Source organism: Eulemur rufifrons, chromosome 28, assembly GCF_041146395.1.
Source record: "Eulemur rufifrons isolate Redbay chromosome 28, OSU_ERuf_1, whole genome shotgun sequence".
In the NCBI taxonomy this organism is placed as follows: Eukaryota; Metazoa; Chordata; class Mammalia; order Primates; family Lemuridae; genus Eulemur; species Eulemur rufifrons.
The window spans coordinates 71,196,874-71,223,661 of record NC_091010.1 but is presented as its reverse complement, the minus strand read 5'-3'; the positions used below and the strand labels follow the sequence as shown (position 1 = coordinate 71,223,661).

The 26,788-nt window shown below is 59.0% G+C and overlaps 1 protein-coding gene across 1 annotated transcript in view; it reads right to left on the bottom strand.

Annotated features, from left to right (window-relative positions):
• Positions 1 to 9,672: 9,672 nt before the first annotated feature.
• KNDC1 (kinase non-catalytic C-lobe domain containing 1) overlaps positions 9,673 to 26,788 on the bottom strand; it is a 44,421-nt gene continuing 27,305 nt past the window's right edge. Inside the window, exons 19-31 of the mRNA XM_069460190.1 lie at positions 25,222 to 25,315; positions 25,043 to 25,140; positions 24,729 to 24,949; positions 22,417 to 22,530; positions 21,692 to 21,839; positions 21,425 to 21,604; positions 20,574 to 20,780; positions 19,835 to 19,917; positions 19,472 to 19,622; positions 14,162 to 14,284; positions 14,023 to 14,082; positions 13,192 to 13,349; positions 9,673 to 10,350 (exon numbers count right to left, since the gene is read on the bottom strand). Of these exons, the coding sequence (XP_069316291.1) occupies positions 10,119 to 10,350; positions 13,192 to 13,349; positions 14,023 to 14,082; positions 14,162 to 14,284; positions 19,472 to 19,622; positions 19,835 to 19,917; positions 20,574 to 20,780; positions 21,425 to 21,604; positions 21,692 to 21,839; positions 22,417 to 22,530; positions 24,729 to 24,949; positions 25,043 to 25,140; positions 25,222 to 25,315 (1,869 nt within the window). The 3' untranslated portion in view covers positions 9,673 to 10,118. The remainder of the gene's footprint in view (positions 10,351 to 13,191; positions 13,350 to 14,022; positions 14,083 to 14,161; positions 14,285 to 19,471; positions 19,623 to 19,834; positions 19,918 to 20,573; positions 20,781 to 21,424; positions 21,605 to 21,691; positions 21,840 to 22,416; positions 22,531 to 24,728; positions 24,950 to 25,042; positions 25,141 to 25,221; positions 25,316 to 26,788) is intronic.

The window sequence follows — 26,788 nt, the reverse complement described above, 5'->3', positions numbered from 1 at the left end:
TTTCCGGTGCCTCCTTTGGCCTCCTGGGCCGCGAGGACGTGGAGCAAAGCTCTGCCCTCGCGTGATGGGAAGAACCTCAAGCAACCGCGGTTGTATTTCAAACCCGCTTAGCGGAGGTGCATGGTACGGCCGCGTCCCGGAGGCGCGTAGGGTTTGATTCGTTTTTACGCATGTGCTGTGCTCTGTAGTCGCCGCCCACGTGTCTGGAACGCAGGCCGCTCCAGAAGGCGCCCGCCCCCTCCTCTCGGTCTTCCGCGCCGCAGCGCGTCCCCCCTCGACGTGACGCGTGCGCGTGCTGGCCCCGTGTCCCCCTCCCCCCCGCCGACGTGACGCGTGCGTGCTGGCGTCGCTGCCCTCCGCTCCCTCCCGGCCCGGCTGGGGTTTTAGGAGCAGGCAGTTTGGGGGCTGATCTGGTCACAGGCTGGGACCGGTCAGGCTTAGTGTCACGACTCACACGCTCTACCAGAAGGAACTTCGTTATTCCGGTTAAGTGTCTTTACAGCCAACATTATAAGTAATATGAAAAGTTGAACATTTTCCCCCGGATTAGGTTAGACAAGGGCATCCAACATCACTTCTATCCGAGATTATTCTAAAAGTGTGAGCCAGTGCAATAAGACAAGAAAAAGAGTAAGATGTATAAGATTGGAAAGCAATAAGTAAAACAGTCATTATCTGAAGATGATATGACAGTGTACATGGAACCTGCAAAATAATCTAAAAGGGCAGTATTTGAATTAAGTGAATTTCACAAGGCCATTGCATGCAATAATACGTAAAAATCACTTTTAGTGTTTCTGTATACTGGCTACAGTAATTTGCAAACCCTTTTACTTAGGAATGATTTTAGATTTGGTTCCCGTGTTCCCCTCAATAGGAGCATCTTAGGTAACCGTGGCATGTTCGTCAGAATCAGGACGGCAGGTTGGTGCACAGCTCTTGACCGGGTTTTGCCAGCTTTTCCACAAACGCCCCTGTTCTGCCCGGATCCCGTCCGGGGCGCCATGCTGCATTCGGTCACCCTGTCTCCTTGGTCTCCTCCCGTCTGTGGCACTGCTGAGAACTGGCCAGGTGTCCTCTCCAGGGCCCCTTGGTTTGGGTTTGCCTGGTGTCTTCCATGGCCAGACTGGGGCCGTGGGTTTTGGGAAGAAGGTGCGGAGGTGAGGTGCCCCTCTTGTCCCGTCCCCTCAGGGCAGCAGAGTCCCCATGGCTCAGCACCGGTGATGCCGCCCCCTTCGCTTGGGTGGGAGGTGTCTGCAGCCCCCCCGCTGTCCAGGCCGTCTCCCCGTCCCTACCCTGGTCACTGGGGCAGGTCCCCAGATCCGTCTCCACTCCCCGGGTGGGAGGTGGGGGGCTTAGGCTCCACCTGGCGGTGCGTGTTCTTCTGCAAGGCAGGTTTGTCTGTCCCCCCCCTTCTTTACCTGCTCAGTCACCTGTGTCCAGCCGTGTGCACTCGTGGGGACTGACTCTGCTCCTTGGGCTATGACCTGAGGCCGGGGTCATCTCGTTGCTCACGTTGCTCCAGCTGAGGCCACGGGAGTCTTCCAGGCGGGCGCCCAGGTCAGGCACATCCTGTCGCTCTTCGAGCCCTTCTCTGGCGCTACGAGACTCAGGCTCATCCGGCCTTTCCCTGCCCCCGCCCTGCCATCGCCAGTTCTCCAAGGAGCCCGGTTCTTAGTGTAGGAGACGGATGTGTGGAGACCAGGGTCTGGGCACGGTGGCCTGTGCAGGCTTCCTACGGGGGCTCTTGCCACGAGGCGACAGTCCCTGCGCCTTGTCCAGTGCTGAGCTGCTGCTCGCCCCTCGGTCACGCACCTGCAGGGGCTCAGGTGACCCCCGGCTCACCTCCTGGGCTGGGCACGTCTGTATCTGCACGCGTCTGGGCTCTTTCCCCTGGGGTACCAGCGGTGCCCTTTCGGATCTCCACGGGACTGTTTTGGGATTCGACACGCTGATTTTAAAGTTTTCATGGGCAAACGAACTTCAAGCAGCAGCCAGGAAAATTCTGAGAGGGCAGCCTAGCAGGAGGGAGGCGTTAGCAGGCAGTAAACGCCTCGTAAAGCCCTGGCAGGTAGCAAGGCTCCCCGCGGGCCTGCGGGGCAGGTCAGTGGGCCTGGCAGAACCTGCACGCAGGCGGCAGCTCTGGGAAGACGGTTTGCTCCCTGAGCGGTTTCTGTAGCAGTGGTGGGGGCCTTGGTGAAAACATGAAGCTGAATCCCCTTCTCAGTCCCTACGGCAAATAAATTCTGAGTGGGTCACACACGCACTGAATTCTGTCGTCTGAGAGACTGTCAGTTGTACAACACACCGTTATTTTCTATGTTTCTCAGAAAGGAAAAAGTAAACCACTGGCAAAATATAATTAAGAGACTGTCTTTGGTAAGGTGTATCTTGATTTCAGAAATGTGGAAAATTTGCATCTGAAAATAGATAAAATATAGTAAATACAAAAAGGAGAAAAAGAAACAGAAAAAGTCCCAAAAGAATTAAAAGAAATATCTTGGCATAGAGAAAGCCCTTCTTAGCACACACAACATATGCGCACACACAGGCACACGCACACACAGGCACACGCACACTCATGTACATGCACTCGTGTACACGCACACTTGTGCACACACACACACACACACACACGCAACCTCCAGAGTCTTAATAGAGAAGTTCAGTGAGTTCATCCCACAATATCTGCACGTCTGTTATCCCGGGCACCGTCCTGGGCGCGGGGGAGAGGCTGGGGAACAGGACAGAGCTGGGCCTCGCCCTCGAGCGGCTCGTAAGGCAGCCGGATCTCGGAAGACGTTCCCTCCCGCCCGTCTGCAGCGTCTGTGGACACGCAGGCCTGGCCTGACTTCCGAAGCTGCTTTTGCAGCCCTGGCCTGAAGTCCCGCTGATTCCAGCTTCTTATTTCAATACTCAGTCACTTAAACACATGGTTTAGTTCTCTCTAAATACAGAGTTAATTCAGGAAAGATTTAGTGTGAGTTATAAGCTGCCCTTTTTCGAATTGATCACTTTGTGCTCAAGTACCGCATCTGGCAAAACCTTTAAAGATTTTGGCTGAAACATCAGACATTCTTCCCAGTGTCCACCTGGTACCATCTGTGCAAGATCCAGGTGAGGCTTCGTGTGCGTACTTCTCTGGGAGCCCTTTTCACGAGCCCTGGTAGTGAAGTTCCTTGTAATATTTCAGACGTGCTTAGCGGAGATCAACAGAATTATTAATCTGTGTTTAATTAAAGCCTCAAGTTTTCCATTTGAAGTAGATTATTAACAGTTTTTGTGAGACAGTCAAAGCCCAGTTAATAAGGACTGAAATTTTATTGCCAAAAGCATGTAAGTTTACTACCTGAATTTGCCAAGGTGAGAGTAGATACAGATTGCAATGCCTTGTTCTTTTCTTGAAATTGTTCTGAATATTCATGTGAATTCATTTGAGCATGTCTGGTTAATTCCAGCCGTACAGTACATGGTGCTGGATTTCTGTACTGTGTATGTTTTTCTTTTAGATTGTTGATTCTCTGGTTAAAAATAATGAAAATTTTTATTTCACATGGTTTATTCTGTGGAGATAACGTGATCGTCTTGTAAATGTTTCCTCATTGGTGCCTGCACGTTCGCACTGTCTGAGCCGTGAGCGTTCACGCGACCATTCGGACTCACCTGGTAGCCCGGCCCCTCTGAAGACCCACCTGTGGGCACCTTGGTGTCGTCCCCTGCAGCAGGGGCCGAGCCGAGGGGCTGCAGTGTGGGTGGAGTAGGTTTCCTTTGCATGTGCTGTGGCACCGCGATCCTGCTCGGGGAAGGGGAGAGGTGGGCAGGGGAGGAAGACCCTCTGGCCGTCCCTGGGTCTCTGAGGCTGTTCCCTGCAGTCCCGGGGACCCCTGTGCCTTGGTGCTGACATTTGTGCTGAGTCACCTGCGAACTCATGGGGAGAGTGCGGCAGTTTGGTCACTGTCTCTTCGTTTTGGTTGTTTGCTTCTAATAAATTCTTGTATTTTTCTAAGTACCAAGGTACTTGCATATTTTTCCAAAAATTCCAGTGCTCCAACAAAAAAACCAAGGGACCAGCCGAGCCATTTGGAGGCGGCAGTGACTGCGTTTGGGGGTACGGAGAGGCGCTGGGGGTGGGGCGGCTGGAGTTGTCCTACCCCCGAGGCGGGGCCGTGCGGGTGCGTGTGGAGGCTGCTTTTCTGCGTGCTGCCACCGTGGCGGTGCCGTGCTGCTGAGGTAGCAGCCGGCACGGTGGTCCTGGCCGGCGGGGGCTGGGGAATGAAAACGAGACGCCATCCTGCCCCACCGCCATCCAGGCGGGGGCTGGGGGCAGCCTTTCTCCAGACACCTCCCGGCTGCCGATCAGGTCCAGCTGGGCGGCGCGCACCTGTCTGCCTGGCTCTCGGTGCCACCGGCTCGGCCTCTGCCTGGCCCTGCCTGCAGCCCCCAGGACGCAGCACGTGCCGGCTGGGGAAGGACCAGAGAGAGATGGGGAGGCTGACGCCCCCGCTGCGCGGAGGAGAGGGCCGTTGGTGCGGGACGGCTTCCAGTCCTCACGCCTGCCAGGCCTGCCGCCCTCTCGGGAGGCCTGGGAGGCTGGGAGGCCTGGGAGGCTGGGAGGTTGAGCTCCATCCTCCCAGGAGAGGCTGTCCGAGTCTGCAGGTGCTCCTGGGTCTGGCTCGGGCCTTGCCCCTGCTGTGGGGCCAGCGTCCCCACGCGTCCTGCCCTGTCCTTCTCCTGCAGGTGGGGACGCTGCCAGGCTTGGAGGTGGCGGTGTGATGCTCTGGCGCTGCCCGGGCCTGGCTTCCGTGGTGATTAGCAGTGTGAGGGAGAGGAGAGCCAGGAGGATGGAGCAAGTATTTATTTCACGGGGCCTCTCGTTTTAGACTTTTTTCAGACTTGAATTTTAAGATTTCTAACCATCGTCTGCGACTGACAGTGAGCATGTCTGAATGTGATCACTTATCAGCCCTGCCTGTCACTCTGTGGCTCCTGGTTCTTGGAACTCCCACGTGGGCAGGGAGCTGCCCAGGGTGACCACGGGCACCTCTGCTCCTCATCGTGGGCTGTGGCGTGGACGCCTGCCGGAGTCCCTGGGGCTGTCCCCACGCTGTGGATTGGCCGGCAGCTCCTGGAGTTGTGTGTTCCCTGGACTGTCTGCTGGGAAGACCCCGGGGGCTGAGTCCGGTGGGTTTGAGAGCAGGATTCTGTGGGACTCGCGGTGGATTCTGTTTAAGAAGGAGAAAAACGAAACTCACGTGTCCCAGAACTGGCCCCCAGGGGGAAAGTCATAGAAAGGGCCTTCGAGACCATCAAGGTCAACCTTTTATTTTTTATTCTTAGTCTCCAAGATTTGATTGAACATGTCATTGTGCAGTAGGGTTGAAAGAATTTTATAGTTAACGCTTGTATACCCGACACCGAGATTCTTCCTTCACATTCACTAGGCTTGTTTTGCTCGTGTTTACCCATCTGTTCATCCCTGACCCTTCCCATTTCTGATGTGTGTCAAAGTAAACTGCTGACATCAGTACCCTCCCCCCAGCGCTTCAGTATAAGTATCGTTAGCTGGAGTTTAGTATTTTGTTAGTTTTTCCTTTTGATATAAAATTTACATACAGTGAAATGTACAGATCTTAAGTGTATGTTTGCTGAGTTTTGACAAACGTGTACACCTGTTTAGCCCAAACCACCATCAAAACATAGAACTCGCATGTCACCCCGGGAGGCCCCGAGAGGCTGTGTGGCTTTGCCTGAGGACGTCGCGGCCGCGGCTCTCTCTGAAAGGCTCAGTCTCGGCAGCTGTTTCTGCGTTGGGCCCGTGTTGTCCCCACCAGAAGTTTGTTCCTTTTTACGGCTGAGTGATGCTCCTGCGTGTGAGTGGAGCAGGGCGCGTTTGCCGTCCTGCTGTGGGGAGATGCCGGCTGCTCGCGTGCCTTCGCTGCTGTGAGCAAAGACGCTGTGGACATTCTTGTGCGTGGTGTTTTGTGGACACGTTTCATTTCTCTCTGACAGTTCCACCCAGGAGGGGCCTTGCCGTGTCATGGGCACGTGTACATTTAGTTTTATCGGAGACTCTAGAACTTTTCCACAGTGATTATGCTGTTTTCTGTCCCACTGACGACGTATGACATTTGGTTGTTCCTTGTCCTTACCCGTGTTTGGTGTTTTTGGCTTTTCCAATTTTAGCCATTCCCGTGGCTGTGCAGGACGGCTCATCGTGGTTCCAGCTGGCGTCTCTCTGATGATCTACGGCGCCAGCCTCTTTCCAGGTGCTCGTTGGCGGCGTGTGTGTTCGCGTTTTGCGGAGTATCTGTTCATATCTTTTGCTCGTGTTTTACCAAGTTGTTTTTATTATTGAGTTACCCGTGTTCTTTGTGTATTTGGGATTCCAGCCCTCTGCGGGATGTGTGTTTTGTGAGTGTTTTCCCCCAGTCCTCGGCCTGCCGTTCCTCTTCTTAGTGGCTGTTTCCATGGTTGATTTTCAGTGACGATCCTTGTGGTTCTTGCTTTCTGTGACCTGAGCGGTCTGTGCTCGTTGCCGGGCCATGAAGACCTTCTTCCCCTCAGTCTCCTTTAGAAGCTTCGTGATTTTACCGTCTACATTTACGGATTTGTGTCACAAATTATTCTCGTGTATGATGTGAGAGGGTTGGGTGTTTCCCGTGTGGCCATCAGCTGTCTCACAGCACGTGTTGACGTGCTGATTTGGTCTCCGCATTGGACTGCTTCCGCTCTTGTGTTGAACATGGGAGTAAAGGTGTGTGTCTACTCCTGAGCTCTCTATTCCGCCTCCTGCAGTCACTGGCAGAGTTTTGTTGCAGGGCCACCTGTGCTGATCACCGTACCTGCACGCTGAGTCCTGGAGTCAGTGGAGGTCCTGCAGCTTTGCACTTTAGAGGCTGCTTTGGATGGTCTGGGCTTGTTGATCTCCCGTATGTTCTAGAGTGATTTGTCGATTTCTACAGGAAGCCTGCCGAGACGATGGCCGGTGTCGCCTGGCATCTGTAAGTCACCGTAGGGGGACGTGGTGTCTTCATGACACTGGGTCCTCTGATTGAGCAGACGACTCACCACTTCGTTTGTTGAGGTTGTCTTCGATCTCTCTGCAGTTTGTAATTTTCAATGCAGAGGTTTATATGTCTTTTGTTAAGCATATGCCTGTATCATTTGTTTTTAATGTTATTATAAATGGCATTTTAAACCTTTAATTTTCTAGTTTGCTATTAGTATATAGAAATGCAAATAATTTTTATGTATTAATCTTGTATCCTGTGACCTTTCTAAGTTGTAGCTTTCGTGGAGTCCTTGGGATCATCTGTGCGGACAGTCGGTGTTTACAGGGGGAGCCGTGGCGCATCTTCTCCCACCGTGACGCCTTTGGGTTCTTTTCCTGCCCTGTGGCACTGGTCAGGACCTCGGCCACAGGAGGTGGTGGGCGTGGCCACGCTTTTTTCAGGGGGAAGTAGTCAGACTTCACCAGTAAGAATGGTGGTGGCCGGAGGTTTTCGTTTGTTCTTGTCCTTTCTTTTAAATGCCCTTTGTCAAGTGAAGGATGTTTCCTTCTGTTTCATACTTGGCTAGGAATTTTTAACATTAAAAGAAGGTTGAATGTTGTCAAATGCTTTTTCTGCATCTGTTGAAATGATCGTATAGTTTTTCTCCTTTATTCTGTTAAGTCGGCGAATTACACTAGTTTTTACAATGTTAAACCAAACTAGCAGTCCTCAGCTAACCCTTGCTTGGTCGTGTTATATCCTTTTTAGGCGCATTTCCCGTGTGGCTTGTGTGTGTTTCTCTGAGATCCTGGGCTGTACCTGCCGCACCTGTGTTGGCGTCCGCATCAGGTTTTGGCGTGAGGTTAGCTGGCTCCACGCGGCAAACTGCTCGCAGGGAGCGGTGTTCCAGCGCCGTCTCCTACCTGCTCGCGGGCGGAGAGGTGCTTGGTCATGTGGACACGGAGGAGGGAGGGTGCTTGTCACGTGAGCACCAAGGAGGGGAGATGGTGGGTCACGTGAACACGGGGGCGGGGAGAGGTGCTTGGTCACGTGAGCACCGAGGAAGGGGGTTGCTGGATCACGTGAGTACCAAGGAGGGGGATGTGCTGGGTCACGTGAGCACTGAGGAGGGGGAGGTGCTGGGTCACGTGGACTCAGGAGGGGGAGGTGCTGGGTCACGTGAACACTGAGGAGGGGAGGTGCTGGGTCACGTGGACTCAGGAGGGGGAGGTGCTGGGTCACGTGGACTCTGAGGAGGGGGAGGTGCTGGGTCACGTGAGCACCAAGGCGGGGAGGTGCTTGGTCACGTGGCACCGAGGAGGGAAGGTGCTGGGTCATGTGGACACCGAGGAGGGAGGGTGCTTGGTCCCGTGAGCACCCAGGGGGGAGGTGCTGGGTCACGTGGACACCGAGGATGGGGAGGTGCAGGGTCAGGGTGCTGGCGGAGGTGGAGTGGCCACGATGAACCACCTGTGGCATTTTAGGCCATTCACAGCTGTCACCGGAAGAGAGCAGTCCTTCCTGCAGTTGCAGGGCGAGTCTGCCGGTTCACGCGGCCTGGGAGTTTGGGGGCTTCTCTCCTCCTGGGGGGCCTGAACTAGACACGAGTCTAGAAGACTTCTGTGCCCTCATGGATGTGCATACGTGTGCCCTGTAAGGGGGCCTTCGTCTGGCCACGAAGGAAACCACCTTGACCCGCACAGCAGATGTCACTTTGGAGACCCACAGAGCACGGCTCACGCGAGGGGCTTGGTAGAAATGATTTTATTTAGAAATTGGTACCGTGTGACACTGGGAGACATGCAAATGGTTGTGCTGAAGCCAAAGCCTGGTCACTTCCCCGCGAAAACGATTCACACAACTGCAAAGCTGACGCGCGCCGGGCACTGTCTTTGCTAGATACAAAATCTGAATATGTGGGGGTTGATCAGCAGAACATAATCGTCACATAAAAGCCTAAAAAATGATTGCTTTGCACGGCCGGGATGCTGTCCCTCCTATATTCCATTTAAGCGGGGCCTGGATGTCTCCGATGAGTGTAAGTGGGAAAACACATCTTGACATTAAAAAGTAAGCGTTTTGTCACAAGTAAGAGTTTTCCTAGAAACACCACTAGCTGGTTGGTCTAAAGAATCACTAATTCTGAAACTCAGAAATCCTGGGTCTTGCGGTAATCTGCGCTGTGAGAGTCGGAGCCTGGGACTGGCTCTGGGCTTGTCCCTGCCCGGGAGCCCAGGGCGGGCACCGGCCGCCCCCGGCCGAGGGGCTCCCTCCACGCGCAGCCAGAGCGCAACACCAGCTGTTTGGAGGCTGAGCCTTGGGGAGCGGCTTGGCGCCACCAGAGCGCGGCTGCCTGGCCTTGGTCTGGCGAAGCATGAGTGGCGCGTGAGGCGCCGAGTGCGCGGGGCGGGCGCGGTGGGCGCCGGGGTTGGAGCGCGGGTGCTGGAGGCGGATGGGCGGCGGCGGCCCCGCCCCTGCCCGGGACGCGGCATCTCTGGTTTGGAGCTGACTCCTGGTCCGCGGCCTCTGCGGGACCTGCCTCACCCAGCGCGGTTCCACGCAGGGAGGGGCCCGGCCCAGGGCGCTCACCGGCGCCGGAGGCTGGGCTGGGGAGGCCACTTTCCGCCCCTGGGCGAGCCCCCAGGGGTGGGCGCAGTGAAAGTGGGGGTGAACCCACGGAGGGGCACAGGCGGGAGGCTTTCGAGCCCCTGGAGCCTCCTCGCTGAGCAGACAGGCCAGACCGGAAAGCGGCTTCTCAGCGAGCAGGTGCATTTGGCGTCTGCTGAGCGGGGCGGCGCTGGTTTTTGAAGGGGTCACTATGAGAGGCACAGACAAATACCACATTCCTGGGAAGTCTACTTTCTCTATTTTCATCTTTAAAGTTAATTTTTTGATTCTAGCAGAAACACGCAAGCCCCCAAGGCTCTGGTGCCCGCTCTGGCTCCCTCTCCTGGGAGGAGACCGCCCGCCCCACTGGAGCCCCCACCTGCGGGTCCCCCGGCTGGGGGCAGCCTCATTAACACCGCAGCCCGACCGGGATCCTCAGGCCCTGGGCGGCCCTTTGCTTCCAGCCGCCTCCTGGCAGGTCCGGCGTGTCTGGCATTTCACACCCAGACCCCAGTTTGGTTACTGGAACGTGGCTTTCATCCTCCGCAGCTTGTCCTGGATCTTCCGCGAGTGCTTCTCGCTGGAGACCTGGTGGAAGTTGGCCCTGCTGTCTGCGGCTAAGGTGGAAATGTCGGCTCCGCTGAAACGCGCGATCCTCTGCTTGAGGTACGACTGCAGCTTGGGGTCCGGGCTGAAGGTGTAGGGGTTTTCCTGGAAGGCGTGCACCTGGCTCACCACCTTGGCTATGTTTCTTTGCGGGGGGGGGAGAAAAGACATAAGTTTGCTGTGTAGAAGGAGCAGCCTGTGGCAAGCGAGTTCCTGACGTGTCCTCAAAGTGTGAAAACTGAAGGGTGGGTTTTCCGTACGTATTTACAAGACCACAGCTCATTTCAGTACTCAGGCCTTTCATCTGTCCGTCCGTCCATTCACGTCTCAGTCCACGAATATTTATTGAAAACCTGCTCTGTCCTGCTCTGGCTGGGCCTGAGGGTTCCAAAAGGGATTCCTGGTGTCAGGGCCAGGCAGACAGAGGAGTCAGAGTGGCACATGCAGGGTGAGCTGGGCTCCCATGTGCCACCGTGGGGCGTTCACCCCCTGGGGGTCGGCGTGGCACATGCAGGCTGAGCTGGGCTCCCACGTGCCACCGTGGGGCGTTCACCCCCTGGGGGTCAGCGTGGCACATGCAGGCTGAGCTGGGCTCCCATGTGCCACCGTGGGGCGTTCACCCCCTGGGGGTCAGCGTGGCACATGCAGGGTGAGCTGGGCTCCCACGTGCCACCGTGGGGCGTTCACCCCCTGGGGGTCGGCATGGCACATTCGGGGTGAGCTGGGCTCCCATGTGCCACCGTGGGGCGTTCACCCCCTGGGGGTCGGCATGGCACACGCGGGGTGAGCTGGGCTCCCACGTGCCACCGTGGGGCGTTCACCCCCTGGGGGTCAGCATGGCACACGCGGGGTGAGCTGGGCTCCCACGTGCCACCGCGGAGCGTTCACCCCCTGGGGGTCAGCGTGGCACATGCAGGGTGAGCTGGGCTCCCACGTGCCACCGTGGGGCGTTCACCCCCTGGGGGTCAGCGTGGCACATTCGGGGTGAGCTGGGCTCCCACGTGCCACTGTGGGGTGTTCACCCCCTGGGGGTCGGCGTGGCACATTCGGGCTGAGCTGGGCTCCCACGTGCCACCGTGGGGCGTTCACCCCTGGGGGTCAGCAAAGGCTGTGAACCAGGGCTTGTTTCCCTGGAGCACACCGCAGGGTATAATCTCGAACACGGGGAACTGGGAAGCAGGTGCTCTTGATTCTGCCCAGGGAGCTGCAGACTCCACAGACATGCCAGGTCCCGTGTTGGATGAAGAAACAGTACGTCCAGTGTGAGTGAGGTCGTTTTTGTCAATTAAAGGACAAGCGTGAATAGGTTCTCTCTCAGACACACACACAGCGTCGAGAAGAGCAAACACGAAGTGTTAGCCCATGTTCCTTCCAGACTGTGCATTAAGTTTTCCACTCCCTTTTTGTTGACACGGGTTTCCTGGTCTCTTACAATAAGCACACATCTGTGGTGTATCGTAACTGTTTTTTTAAAATTGCTGATTATGTAAGAAGGGGCCTTGCACGGAGCAGGGTAGGCCCTGTGTCTGCCCTGGCAGGAGTGAGCGGCTGGCCAGGGCCTGACCTGGTGTGGACGGCAGAGAGGGCGGGGGGAGACGCAGGGTGGGGGGTCGTGGGGCTGAGGGAGGAGTGCTGTGGGCTGCAGGCCCCCAAGGGGCCCCTCGGACACAGGCTGGGCCCCTGAGCAGAAGTGAGAGCTGCGATCCTTTGTGGCCGGGGCTGTGCCCGCCTCTGGGGTGGTGGTGGTGGGTTTTACAACCAGCCCCTGGTCTGCGCCCCGGGCGGCGTGCGGGGTGGCTGGGTCCTGGGTGCCCTGGGCAGGCCAACAGCAGGACTGGGGAACAGGCTGAGGCCCGACCTCGGGTCCTAGGTGTGCGTCTCTAGGGAGGGGCCCAAGGGGGTGGGCGAACGGGACCATGTGTGTCCAGGGGTGGCGGTTGCAACCTGGGTGACCTGTGCTGCAGACGAGGGGGCGGGGGGCAGGGGAAGGTGTGCCTAGATCCCCAGACAGGGTCACCACACGCCCTGGGGTGTTTGAGACCACGGTTACGCAGTCTGCAGAGAAGATCACTGTGGCAAGGGGAGCACTGAGGCCCCTGGCGGGCGAGGGGAAGTGAGTGGCCCAGCCTCTGCAGAGCAGGGACAGGAGGAGACATCACCTGAGCCCAGGTGTGTGGCCATGCTGGCCCCCCTCACCTGAGCCCCCTGGGCCTGTGTTCCTGCTGCATCCCCCTCACCTGAGCCCAGGTGTGTAGGCATGGTGGGTCCTCCTCACCTGAGCCCCCTGGGCCTGTGTTCCTGCTGCGTCCCCCTCACCTGAGACCAGGTGTGTAGGCATGGTGGGTCCTCCTCACCTGAGCCCCCTGGGCCTGTGTTCCTGCTGCGTCCCCCTCACCTGAGCCCAGGTGTGTAGTCATGGTGGGTCCTCCTCACCTGAGCCCCCTGCGCCTGTGTTCCTGCTGGGTCCCCCACACTGGAGCCCAGGTGTGTGGTCATGCTGGCCCCCCTCACCTGAGCCCAGATGTGTGGCCAGGCTGGGTCCCCCTCACCTGAGCCCCCTGGGTCTGTGGTCATGCTGGGTCCCCCACACTGGAGCCCAGGTGTGTGGTCATGCTGGCCCCCCTCACCTGAGCCCCCTGGGTCTGTGGTCATGCTGGGTCCCTCCTCACCTGAGCCCAGGTGTGTGGCCAGGCTGGGTCCCCCTCACCTGAGCCCCCTGGGCCTGTGTTCCTGCTGTGTCCCCCTCACCTGAGCCCAGGTGTGTGGTCATGGTGGGTCCCCCTCACCTGAGCCCCCTGGGCCTGTGTTCCTGCTGCGTCCCCCTCACCTGAGCCCAGGTGTGTAGTCACGGTGGGTCCTCCTCACCTGAGCCCCCTGGGCCTGTGTTCCTGCTGCGTCCCCCACACCAGAGCCCAGGTGTGTGGTCACGGTGGGTCCTCCTCACCTGAGCCCCCTGGGTCTGTGGTCATGCTGGGTCCCTCCTCACCTGAGCTTGCCCCACCTGTGGGCCCCGTTGGTCATGGTGAAGCCCCCTGTCTCCAGCTGCTGGATGTGCATGGCCAGGAGGCGGGCCGAGGGCAGGGTGGGCTGGGCCCGGAAGCGCCGCCCCTCCATCAGACACAGGCTGTCGCTCTTCAGGAAGACCTGGCAGCCCGGTGGGGCATAAGCAGGGGAGAGAGGGGGGCGGTCAGGCCCAGAGTCCACAGACTCTGATTTAGCGCCCAGTCCGAAATGTGCCTTGTGCTACTGGGTCGGGGGTTGAAAGTCCCTGGGCCCTACGCCTGCCGGAGCACAAGAAGAGAACCGACAGCCACCAGAGAGCTTTTGACCTCGCGCTGCGGGAATGGCGAAACCGTCTCCTGGCTCTGCAGGGCTCCTGGGATGAGACCCGGGCTGGACGGTGGTAGGGGCCCCGCATCTGTGTGTCCAGGGAGGACGTGCTCGAGCTCCCCCCACCCACAAAGAGCTGAGGCTGGGCTCTGAGCTCCAGCACTGGGACAGGTCCTGCCTGCTCTGGCTCCCGCTGCCTCATTTTGGGAAATGCCTGATGGCTGCAAGTGGCATCTCCTTGTCATCTCCTGGGCAGGCCCCAGCCACAGGTCTCAGTCCCGTCCTCTGGGCACCCGTCGCCTGTGCGGGGCAGTCGGGCCAGTGAACCCCAGTGGGCAGCACTTTTGCCCAGGTGGGTGGCAGAGGCCCCGCCAGGAGATGGCCGGAGGGTTCCCGCAGGAGGCTGCACCGGCGCTGCGGGTCTGGGGTGCCGCGATGCGGGCAGGCCGATAAGGAGAGGCCCCAGGTGGGCGCCGAGCACTAGTACCTCCACGGCTTTCAGCTCCTCCAGGATCTCTGCCATCTTTGCAGGAAGAATTCTCCAGGCCTGAAACGAAAGCACAGGTGAGACGCCTGCGGCCCTGCGGTGCTCACACCCACGCCCGCGCGGCCCGAGGTGGACGCACAGGGGACTGCCTCACGGCCAGGTGCTCCAGCCCACCCAGGATCTGCATGGCCGTCGCAAAGTTCCTCTGCTCGTAGCAAGATTTCGCAATCAGCAAGAATTTGGACAGCAAGTTCACTTGCAACTGAAACGAGAAAATCACACGTTCATTGTCTTCTGGTTTAAGGCGAACAAATGGAGAACACTTGGGAACCTGTTAAAATAACCCAGCTTCAGGGCACAGAAGAGTGCGTGCTGTGCCACAGGGCTGGCGCTGGGGTGGGCATCACTGGAGACACAACAGAGCAAAAAGGCAATGCCTGATTTCTGCCTGAGCAGAAATATTTGAGAAAAGGTCCAGCCTCACTTCTCAAAAGCAAAGTCGAGCTAGGACAGACCTCCCTAGCTTCCCAGTTGCACCAGGAGTGGACCAGTGGGGAAGGCTCCCCCACCCAGGAAGACGCGTCCCAGGCAGGTGGGAGAGCGGTGGGCAGCTTCTCGTGGTCCATCTGTGGAGTCCACTGCAGGAGGGTGTCGGCGCCATTCAGGATGTGGTCCCTTGAGAGCAGATACTTCCCCTGGGGCTCCTTGGCTCGCAGTGACAACTTTGCTGGGGGTTTTTTTTGAGACAGAGTCTTGCTCTGTCGCCCTGGTTAGAGTGCCGTGGCGTCAGCCCAGCTCACAGCAACCTCAGACTCCTGGGTTCAAGTGATCCTCCTGCCTCAGCCTCCCGAGTAGCTGGGACTACAGGCATGCGCCACCATGCCCGGCTAATTTTTTCTATATATTTTTAGTTGTCTAGATAATTTCTTTCTATTTTTAGTAGAGACGGGGTCTCACTCTTGCTCAGGCTGGTCTCGAACTCCTGACCTCCGAGCAATCCTCCCACCGCGGCCTCCCAGAGTGCTAGGATTACAGGCGTGAGCCCCCGCGCCCGGCCTAGTTTGCTGGATTTGATGGGACCACCTTGTGGGTGGCGCATGCCACACCTGGTGGGATTCTCATTCCTTTCAGAGAAGTTCTAAGGGGCTTTCTGGAAGATTCTGGAGAACTCAGCTGACCCTCATTCCAGAGCTGCCTGAGGAATGTCACCAGGGCCTGGGCCATCCTTCCGGTGTGAACAGACTGCGGGTTCTGATGGACGCACCTCCAGGGGCTTGACTTCTGTCTGCAGGCGGAGGCGACCCCCCAGGTTGTTCAGCTGTGGCCTCCAACTGTCTGTCTTGAGTGCCTCTTAAAGGATCTCAAAAAACATTTACCGCTCACACTTTTAAAGTTGACATCTCAATTTTTTTCTTCGTAGATTTAAATAGATGCAAAGTATGTAATTTTCAGATAGAACTATTGTATCACTTTTTTTTTTTAGTTGTAAAAAATATAGAATATACAATTTACCCCTGTAACCACATTTAAGTGTCTAGGTTAGTAGTGTTAACTACATTCACGTTGTTGTGCAGCCAATCGCTAGAACTTTTTTATCTTGAGAAACTGAAACTCTGTCCTCATTAAACGCTAACTCCCCTCCCGCTCCCCTCCCCTCCACCGTCTTCCACTTTCTGTCTCTGTGAGTTTGACTCCTCTGGAGACCTTGTACGCATGGGATCATGTGGTATTTGTGGTTGTGATGGGCTCAACCACCGGGCATCGTGCCCTCCGCGTTCCCCCACGCTGTGGCTTGTGTCAGAATCTCGAGTGACATTTCGAGGTGTGCGTGGACCACATTTTCCTCATCTGTTCACCCGTCTGTGGACACTGAGGTGCTCCTGCTTCTTGGCCGCCGTGCTCCATTCTCTTAAACAGTCAATGAAATCGAAACCACCATTCGTCCAATAAAAGACAGAAAATTTTCCTTCACATTAAGAAGTTTCTTCTTGGCCTCGTATTTCCACGCCGTTGCCCGGGATGTTACCGGAGTAGAACGTACTGTTATGGCTCACAGCCTTACACTCTCTGGCTCGAATTTTGCATTTTAATAATTTTCTGGGATCATAAATGAGTTTACAAAGTCAAACTGAGCCTCTGCATTGTTGTGACACCACAGTTAGTGACATGCAGTGCGCAGCTGCCAGTCTGCGGTGAGGACTGCTCCTTCTCACCGACTGCCTTTCATCTACGGGCAGGGGCGCTGTGGAGAGAGCAGAGTCCTTCGTGCCCCCCAGGCTGCAGCTGACCTGGGTGTGAGTCTGCACGGCTCCCCCCGCTGCCAACCCCAGAGACCTGGGAATGTTCGAGACGCACACCAGGGCCCGCGTGTCCTCGGCCCTCAGGCAGGGCGCCGCAGACTGGGGGCCCCTCTCAGGTTGGGAGGTACTGTCCCCTGCCTTCTCGTGTGGCTCGGGGTTAGGGTGCTCCCAGGACACGAGGCCAGCGCCCCTGATCTCGTCCTTGGGAAGCCCCCCCCTCCCGACTAAGGAACCCGCGTCCTAAAGTCCCTCACAATGGTAACCCAGGCTCCCCCTTCCCCCGTCCTGGCGGAAATGAGGGCGGGTTGATTTGTACCCAAAGCTGGCAAATTCCCCCCAAAAGAGAAAAGAACCAGAAAACTCTGTATTCATTACTGGGCCCAGGGTTGCCCTGTGGGGCTTGGAGAAGGCCTGAAAGGACACTAGAGCAGAGGCACAGCGTGGCGGCTGCCTCGCAGCCTGGCAGGAGGGGCTGGGCCTCAGTGGGCTCCTGGGCAGCCCCGGGTGCCGCCCTGCCCGGTTCCGTGGGCACGTTCAACCCTCTCCAGGGCAGCAGCGGTAGGTCCCTGCCGGGGCACCCTGTCCCCGGGCCCAGGTTTGCCTTAAGGGAGCTGCGGCCCAGCAGGTGGCAGGTGTCCACCTGCATCACAGAGGTGCCCTCTGCCTGTCGGTGTGGCCCCAGCCCGTGCTGTCCAGCAACGCTGGCCTCAGGTGCCAGGAGAGGAGAGGCCTCCCGGTGGCCGTCTGCTGGGGGAGGTGCAGCCCCAGGATGGCGCCCGGCCCCTCCCTGGGGTGGGCGGGAACTGGACGAGGTGCCGGCCCGGGCAGGTGTGTCCCTCCCGGGCTGCCCAGTGCCCCGCGGAGAAGCCCCCGCGTCCAGCCTGAGGCCCCCAGGACCTGGAAGAACCTGGGAGCGGCCCCTTGACCAGACCACCGAGCTGCGTCTCACTCGACTCCCTCGTTCCACGAACCGGACGAGCACCCCAGTGCCCGGTCTGCCGAGGGTGGCGAAGTGTGAGGTCGGGGAGCAGTGGGAGTCACACCCCAGTCCTGGGGGGGCTGGCTCAGAGCCGGAGCCCTGCGCGGGGTGTGCTCTGACTGAGCCGCGTGTGTTTGTGTGAGAGAGAGAGAACATGTGTGTGAGAGACTGTGTGCACGAGAGGGACTGTGTGTGCTTGTGTGAGGGGAATTGTGTGTGGGGGGATTGTGCATGTATGGGTTGTGTGTGTGTGTGAGGGGGACCGTGTGTGTGTGTGTGTGTGTGTGTGAGGGGGATTGTGTGTGGGGGGATTGTGCATGTATGGGTTGTGTGTGTGTGTGAGGGGGACCGTGTGTGTGTGTGTGTGTGTGTGTGAGGGGGATTGTATGTGTATGGGTTCTGTGTGGGGGGGATGGTGTGTGTGTGAGGGGAATTGTGTGTGTGGGGATAGTGTGTGGGCTGTATGTGTGTGAGAGGGATTGTGTCTTGTGTGGATTGTGTGTGTGCCTGAGGGGGGATCCTGTGTGTGTGTGTGTGAGGGGAATTGCGTGTCTGGGGGCAGAATGTATATGTGTGTGTGAGGGAAATTGTGTGTGAGGGGAATAGTGTGTGTGTGAGGGGAATAGTGTGTGTGTGAAGGGGATGGTGTGTGAGAGAGGGACTGTATATGTGTGTGTGGGGATTGTGTATGTGTGTGTGAGAGGGGGATGGTGTGTGTGAGGGGGATTATATGTGTGGGGATTATGTGTGTGTGTGTGTGTGAGGATTGTGTGTATATGTGTGAGGGGAATTGTCTGTGTGTGAGGGGAATTGTGTATGTGTGTGTGGGGATTGTGTCTGTGTGAGGGGGGTTGTATATGTGTGTGTGGGGATTGTGTGTGTGTGAGGGGAATTGTGTCTGTATGTGAGGGGAATTGTATGTGTGTGTGTGGGGATTGTGTCTGTGTGTGAGGGGAATTGTATCTGTGTGTGAGGGGATTGTGTATGTGTGTGTGGGGATTGTGTGTGTGTGTGTGTGAGGGGAATTGTGTCTGTGTATGGGGGAGATTGTATATGTGTGTGTGGGGACTGTGTGTGTGTGTGTGTGTGTGTGAGGGGGATTGTGTCTGTGTGAGAGAGATTGTATATGTGTTTGTAGGGATTGTGTGTGCATGAGGGGATTCTGTATGTGTATGTGTGAGGGGAATTGTGTCTGTGTGTGAGGGGAATTGTATATGTGTGTATGGGGATTGTGTGTGTGTGTGTGTGTGAGGGGGATTGTGTCTGTGTGAGAGGGATTGTATATGTGTTTGTAGGGATTGTGTGTGCATGAGGGGATTCTGTATGTGTGTGTGAGGGGAATTGTATATGTGTGTATGGGGATTGTGTGTGTGTGAGGGGGATTGTATGTGTGTGTGTGTGGATTGTGTGTGTGTGAGGGGAATTGTGTCTGTGTGTGAGGGGGATTGTGTATGTGTGTGTGTGAGGGGAATTGTGTCTGTGTGTGAGGGGATTGTGTGTGTATGGGGGGGATTGTGTATGTGTATGTGGGGATTGTGTGTGTGTGTGAGGGGGACTGTATATGTGTGTGTGTGGATTGTGTATGTGTGTGTGTGTGGATTGTGTGTGTGAGGGGGATTGTATATGTGTGTGTGGGGATTGTGTATGTGTGTGTGTGGGGATTGTGTGTGTGTGTGAGGGGAATTGTGTCTGTGTGAGGGGGATTGTATATGTGTGTGGGGGGATTGTGTGTGCGTGTGTGAGAAGGCGATGGTGTGTGTGTGAGGGGGATTGTGTGTGGGGGGATTGTATAGGTGTGTGGGGATTGTGTTTGTGTGTGTGGGTTGTGTGTGTTTGTGCGAGGGTGATTTTGTGTGTGTGTGTGTGGGGAGGGCCCAGACAGGGCTCTGTGCAGGGCTGTGGCTCGTCCTGGGTCTTTAGTGGCCCACAGCTGAGCAGCACCCCTAGCAGAAGGGGACAGGTGTCAGGCTGGGGATGTGACTGTTGTGCCTGGGGGAAGCTGAGGCTGTGGCGAGGTCCTGTTAACCCTGGGCTCTGCCTGTCCCCCTGCCCTTGGTCGCTTGGCTCCGAGGGCTGGTGAGTGGGGGTTCCCTGCATGAGGAGAAGGTGCCGCTGGCCCAGCAGCAGGGGGACCCCCCACCCTGCTCTGACAGCAGAGCCACGAGCCCACCTTGGATGTGTGGCTGGTCACGATTTCGGCAGCCACCCAGGTGCTGACATCATCGGCATTTCTTAGAAGCTGTAGCAGGTACTTGTCCTGGACGTAATTGGGCAGAAATAAGCTGCAGGTTTTGGCCGACAGAGACTCGGAAGAGCTGGATCTGGAAGAGAAGCTGGGCAGGTCACCCTGGCTGCAGGGGGCTCTGTGTGCAGGGGGCCGGGGTCTGGCTGAGAGGCCACTCCCGTGGGGCGAGTGAGACCCAGGCATCTCCCTTTGGCCAAGAGAGTCCGTGAGACTCTTAGGGAGGCCCCCAAGACCCTCCCGCCACCTCCCCACAAACCAAGGGCCTGGGGACACCGCAGGGACGCTCACTTGGGGAAGGCTGTGCTTTTGTCCATGACTCCCAGGGCCCGTGAGTTCAGGAAGTGGACAGGATGGCACTTTTGAAACAATTCCTGCCCAAGACACAGAAACAGAGGTTCAGGCCCCTTTCCCCAAGGCCTCATGGCCAAGGGAGGGTCCTAGGGAGGGCGGGGGTTTCTGGGGACACTTTCTGCAATCTTGGGTTCAGCACCCACCCAACAGCCCACAGGGCCTAGCCAGCAGGGCTCCTCGTGTGTGTCCTCCCAGGGGCTCAGAGCATCCTGCCAGCCCTGATGGCATTGCTGGGTTGCATCCCTGCTGTCCCTGCCGTGTGACACGGGGTCCCAGGATGGCGGGGACCAAGGAGGGGCTGCCTGGGCTGTTTGGGTGGGAGCAGAGGAAGGAGTAGCGCAGAGGCACGAGGACCCCGGGCTGCTAGGGGAGGGGGAAGACACAGAGCCCATGTGGCCCCAGGGCGCCCTCCAGTGCCCGAGGAGAGACTGGAGCGCCAGGGTGGAGGGAGGAGCCAGGCCCAGCGGGGGGCAGGTGTCGTGGCTTGTGCTGGTGGAGGAGGCCCCTTCTGGGCTCCCTGCTGCAGGCAGGAGCTCCCCCAGACCTGTGCAGCTGGCACTGCCCCGTTCCCTGACCAGGACCTGTTCCTCCAGGAAGCACCCGCTGAGGGCCCCCTGCTGGCTGTGCCCCTGGCACGCCTCGGAGGACCGAGCGTGGGGTCCTCAACCTCCCTCACCTGCTGCAGCAGCGTCAGCTGACTGAAGAGCTGGTGAGTGCTGTACTCCGTCAGGAAGTAGGGCCCCTTCTCGCTGGCCTTGGCGCAGGGGCCGTAGAAGTCCTCGAGGAAGCAGGGCTTGGGCAGGGCGGCGGCGATGGTGTACGGGCGCTCCTTGTGCTGCGGCAGCACCAGCCCGTTGCCCCGGGGCAGCCTCCAGGGGAAGCTCTGCAGGGCAGGCCAGGCGCTGAGGGGCCTGAGCTTGGCTGTCTCCTCCAGGTCAGTGGTTTGGGGGTGGGGACAGGGTGGGGACCAGGCCGGGTCCAAGCCCAGGACTGCTCAGACTGGCTCCACTACAGCCAGAGGGCAGCCCCTGCCCACCCACAGCTGTTGGCACAAGGACACCTGTGCTGGTCATTTCAATGGTTCCCCATGGACAGAGCCGCTGAGTTTGGGGGCTGTCCCCATATGTTAATGGACAGGCCAGTCATCTCCCCACGGTGGTCTCTGCCACCCAGGTCTCAGGCCTGAGGCTCAGGAAGGTGAGGGGTTTAGTTACAGCAGGACCCTCACCTGAGCACCCGGGCCAGGGCAGGAAGTGCCAGAATGGGGACACAGAGTGCACGTGTGCACTTGTGTATGTGTGTGTGCACACAGAGACATGCATGTGCACGAATGTGCTTGTGTGCGTGTACACATGCATACATGCATGTCTGTACACACATTTATGCATGTGTGTGCATGCATGCACGTGTATATGTATGCACATGTACTTTTGTGCACGTGTATATGTGTGCATGTGTATGCACACGCCATGTCCTTGAGGCTGGGCTCAGGGAGCCATATCCACCTCCCCTGGGAACGGTGCCCACCTTCCGGGAGATGCCGTCCTCTGAGAGCCTCTTACAGAAGGCGTTAAAGGGTCTGGCGTCCTCCTCAGCCTCTTTGGGGTCCTCCAGGTCTGCGCCTCGAGGGGCGCCTTCGGCCCGCCTGTCCGTGCGCACCTCCAGGAGGCCCAGCAGGTGCTCGGCAGAGCCGTCCAGGGGCAGGATCTGGCCAGAAGCATGAGGGCGGGTCACTGCCACCTCCAGGGTGAGGGTGGCACCTCCCACCGTGGGAGCCCCACGTGTGGCGTCCACCTTGGAGGAGAGGAAGTCTTCCAGCCGGCCCAGCAGCCCCGTGTTCCTGGTGAAGTCCACGGCGTAGCAGTCCTCCACCCAGGCCTGCAGGACGCAGAGGCTCCGCTTGTAGATCTTGGTGAAGGTCGAGGTGGGGTCCTGGTGGGCCCTGGAGGCACACGGAGCAGCCTGAGGCGCCCGGGGTGCTGGGGGAGTGGGCAGAGGGCGGGGGCCAGAGCCAGCTCTCCCGAGGGCAGGGTGGGAGCCAGTCTCCTCATGTGGGGAGTTGAGGGGGCCTGGGGGGCTCCTGGGGGTCCCTCCCCCAAGGCTGGAGCTGACCTGGGCAGGAGGGTGCACAGGGTGTCCCTGGGGTAAGGACAGGCCAGCTCGAGCGCCCCCACCCACAGCCGCCACCCTCTCCAGCCCCAGCCGTGGGTGGGGGTGCCCTGCCCAGGGTGGTGAGGGGCCAGCTGGACCCTCCACCTTGGCTGGGCTCTTCCCCTGCGTCCTCCTGGCCAGCAGGGAAGAGCCCCCCAGTCCTGCCCACCCACCGGTGCCTCTCTCTGCTTCCGCGCCTTCTGCCCTCTCTGCCCTCTGCCCTCACGCTTACCTTTCCTGCCCAGGCTCTGCTAGCCCCTCATGGCGCCTCATCCTCGCTGGGGCCCTGGGACGGCCTTGCCCTGCACGGCGGCCAAACGCACACCGTGGGGGCCCACCCGGCCCGGGTCGGGAGCCCTGCTGTGTACCTGGACAGCGTGCTGCCGATGCGGTCCAGGAGGAAGTGCAGGAAGTCGTGTGGCGTGCAGAAGTAGCGGAAGGTGTAGAGGAACTGCTGCACGTAGCCCTCCAGGAAGGCGTCACTGCCGGGGGACCGCGGCCTTAGCCGTGCTGCAGGCAGGCATGGGGGCCCCGCTCCCGCTCCCGCTCCCGCTCCCGCCGCGCCAGGGTGCCAGGCGCGTGTGATGCTGTGTGCACGGGGCCCTTGCAGGACAGTCACCCGGAGAAATAAGGGGGGGCAGTGGCGACATTCAGAATCCCCAGCCCTTTCTAGCACGAGGACCTTTTTTCACACAGACCGCGAAGGCCTCTCGCTGCCGGGTCTCCGCGTCCAGAGCCTGCTCACTGGCCCAGCTCCATGGCAGGAGTCGCTGCCTCAGGGAGGGGGGCTGGGCAGCTGGCTGGAAGGTGTCAGTCCCACCGAGTGGAACCAGGCAGGTGAGCATCACCCCAGGGACCCTGGGGCCCACGTGGGGTATGTGAGAGCCCGGGGAGCAGAATGGCCAGTGGTCAGAGGGTGGGTACCCGGCAAGGCCGCCGCCCCAGCCAGGGCAAGGGGTCCGGGCGAGAGATGCTGTGTCCCAGGACTGAGGGAGGCTGGTCACATGCTCGCCCCTGGGACCCCTGGTGGCCACAGCTCAGGCCAGGGAGTGGCCAGCGGCCCCATCAGAGCTGGGAAGGCTCTGTGAGGACTGCCTGCCAAGGAGGCTCTGCCTCGATGGAACTTCTGTGCTCCCACACACCTCACACACACCACCCCCACCACACACACCACATGCCTCACACACGCCACACGCCTCACACACGCCACCCCCACCACACACCTCACACACCTCACCCCCACCACACACCACACACCTCACACACACCACCCCCATCACACATACCACACACCTCACACACGCCACCCCCACCACACACCACACACTTCACACACGCCACCCCCACTACCCCCACCACACACCTCACACACCTCACACACGCCACCCCCACCACACACCTCACACACCTCACCCCCACCACACACGCCACCCCCACCACACACCTCACACACCTCACCCCCACCACACACCATACACCTCACATACACCACCCCCATCACACATACCACACACCTCACACACACCACACACACCACACACCTCACACACGCCACCCCCACCACACACCACACACTTCACACACGTCACCCCCCCACACCACATGCCTCACACGTCACCCCCACCACTCCACCACACACCTCATACACACCACACATACCACGCACCTCACACACGCCACCCCCACCATACACACCACACCTCACACACACCACCCCCACGACACACACCACACACCTCACACACCTCACACACACCACACACACCACGCACCTCACACACGCCACCCCCACCATACACACCACACCTCACACACACCACCCCCACGACACACACCACACACCTCACACACCTCACACACACCACACACACCACGCACCTCACACACGCCACCCCGACACACACCACATACCTCACACACGCCACCCCCACCACACCTCACACACCTCACCCCCACCACCCCACCACACACCTCACACACGCCACTCCCACCACACACACCACGCACCTCACACACACCACCCCCACCACACACACCACACATCTCACACATGCCACCCCCACCACACACATCACATACGCCACCCCCACCACAGACACCACACACATCACATACGCCACATACCACAACGACGCACATGCACACACATCATACACATCAGAACATGACTGCACATACTACACACGTCGCATATGCCACACCACACAACACCCCCATGACCATACACACCACACACCACAATGCCCACGTGCACATCAAACATGCCTACTACACATGCACAACCATACACTGCACCACACAATACTCCGCACATACCACAAATGTACGTACTTGTGCATATCACACATGCACAGCCACACATGCTTGATCATACATAACACACATGCACATGCCCAGCACACACACCACACTGCATGTGCACACACTTACACGCACAGTCACACACACATACATGTCCCCGTAACAGCAAGGAGACCCCACGGTGGGCGTGGGTCAGACCATGGCCTGAAGGGCCCCAGTGTGTTAGCCGTGCAGGGTGCAGGGACCGCCAGGCACACCCCGAGGGCAGGGTGCAGGGGCTGCCAGGCACACCCCGAGGGCCTCTCCGCCTCTGTCCCCTCCCGGGACCCTTTTCTGTTTTCCTGAACCAGCTCCTCCCGCCTGCTCTGGGGCGCCTCACCTGGAGTACAGGTAGGCCATGAGCCCCAGCGGCGTGCCCGCCTGCAGGACACGCGCCTTCCTCTGCCGGCCGCCGCCCGGGTGCTTGTTGACATTGTAGAAGATGAGGGAAGAGGACTCGTCCAGCGGGCTGAAGTCCAGCGTGTCGCAGGGGGCCGCCGCGATGTTCACGATCACTGGCAGGGCGCAGGGCTCCAGGCCCCAGCGCTCCGCGTACAGGACCTGGGCGTGTGCGGACACAGGGGCTTGTCAACCACCCGTCCCGGGCTTCCCACGGGGCCCAGACCCGCCCGTGCACGGGCTGCGGCCACTTGCCTGCAGGTACTTCTTGACCAGGCCCAGGAACTGCACCCTGGACTTTGTCTCCTCCAGCTGCCCCCGCAGCTTGCACAGCATGGTCTTGACCTCCGAACCTGCGTGGGAGGCGGGGGCGGGGGCGGGGTTGGCACGCGGGAGCCGGCGCGCCTGGCCCTGCCGCGCTGGCCCACGGTTACCTTTGTTGCGCTTTTCCTTCTGCAGGAGCTTCTGGTAGAACTTGAGGGTCTTTCGGTAGTTTCTCTGCTCTATCACGAGCTGCTGCTCCAGCTCCTGGCAAGGAGGCAGAGCGGCTCAGCCCAGGGCGGCACGGCTGCAGCACCATGGGGACACGCACCGCGATGGGGACACGTCCTGCAACTTGGGACACGCACCGCCATGGGGACATGCAGCAGCTTCCCCGCACAGGCTCCAGGTTTGGGGAGACACAGGCACACTTGGCAGGCTGAGGCCACCTGGCCCCGGGCACCTGAGGTCCAGGAGGCCCCTCCACGGTCCCCAGGCCCACAGGGCAGTGCCTGGGGTGGGTGGGCTGCCTGCCGCCCTTGGCCAGAGTCAGGCCCTCCCCCGGGATACTCAGGGAGCAGCACTCTCCCTCAGGACAGCTGTGTGGCCACCACGTCCCTGCACTCGGGCCCTTGAGGGAACAGGGCTCCGCTATGGGTCCACGGCCCCCAAGTGTCTCCCGGGTGCCTTTGGGTCCCTGCCTTTCTTTTTACATTAAGCTTAAAGAAGCCCAACGGCACGGACTGCACCAACCCGACCCGTGTAGATCCTTCTTCCTAGAACCTGCTGCCCGGGCCGGCAGGGCCTCCCATGCCGCTCTGGGCGAGTGTGAACACGTGTGCACGGGTGCACTCCTGTGTGTGGGTCCCTGAACTTGCCCAGAATCTGAGTTCCTGCCCAGAAGATGGAGTGGGGGCTTCTCCATGAGGGATGTGGGACTTGGGCCAGGCCGGCAGACCCTGGATGTCCAGGAGGAAGATGCCGCGTTCTCCCAGCTCGCCTCCCGCCTGGCAGCCCCCTCCCGCGCATGGTCTCCTGGGACAGGCAGGGTTCTCATCTCACATGGAGGCTGAGGGCGGGGCAGCCTGGGGGTGGCCTCGTGGGGGCAGTGAGCGTGGGAACAGCCGGAATCCGGCGTCGCCCCTCCCTGCGCGGAGGTGAGGACAGAGGCCTCCCACCGGCACCCACTGAGGAGGGCAGCGATTCTGCAGGTGCTGAGGGGTCTGGGACGCCTCGGGGGTCTGTGCACTGGGCCTCGGATTCCAGCGGCTGCTCCTGCAGGAGGAGGACGGGGTGTGGGCCTGGGAGGCGCGTAGGCTCCACGGAGAACCGTGTCCGGCGAGGTTTCCAGATGCCTGCGGCCATGGGAGGTTAAGCTGAGAGCTGTTCCGGGTGGCTCTTGTGAGTCTGTTAGCTCAAATCCAAACACGGCTTTCCCCAAATCTCATCATCCCACGATGGACTGGGCTTCGTTGATGGTGCTTACTTTTGAGTGGTTTTGCAAAGTAAAAAATGCAGGCAATATTTTTACTTAAATCCCCTCTATATGGTGGTCTCAATGAAAACATCGTCTGCATGTCTGTCTTCTACCCCAAACTGGTGTTTAGCAACAACGTGGGTCATGGGTCAGCGTTGAGCCTCGGCTTGTGAGTCGGTTCTGACATCTGCCAGCAACACTGCTCCCGTCGCCGAACGTGGACGGATTCTAAATTAGCCTGCGGGGACTTGAAATCCACACGG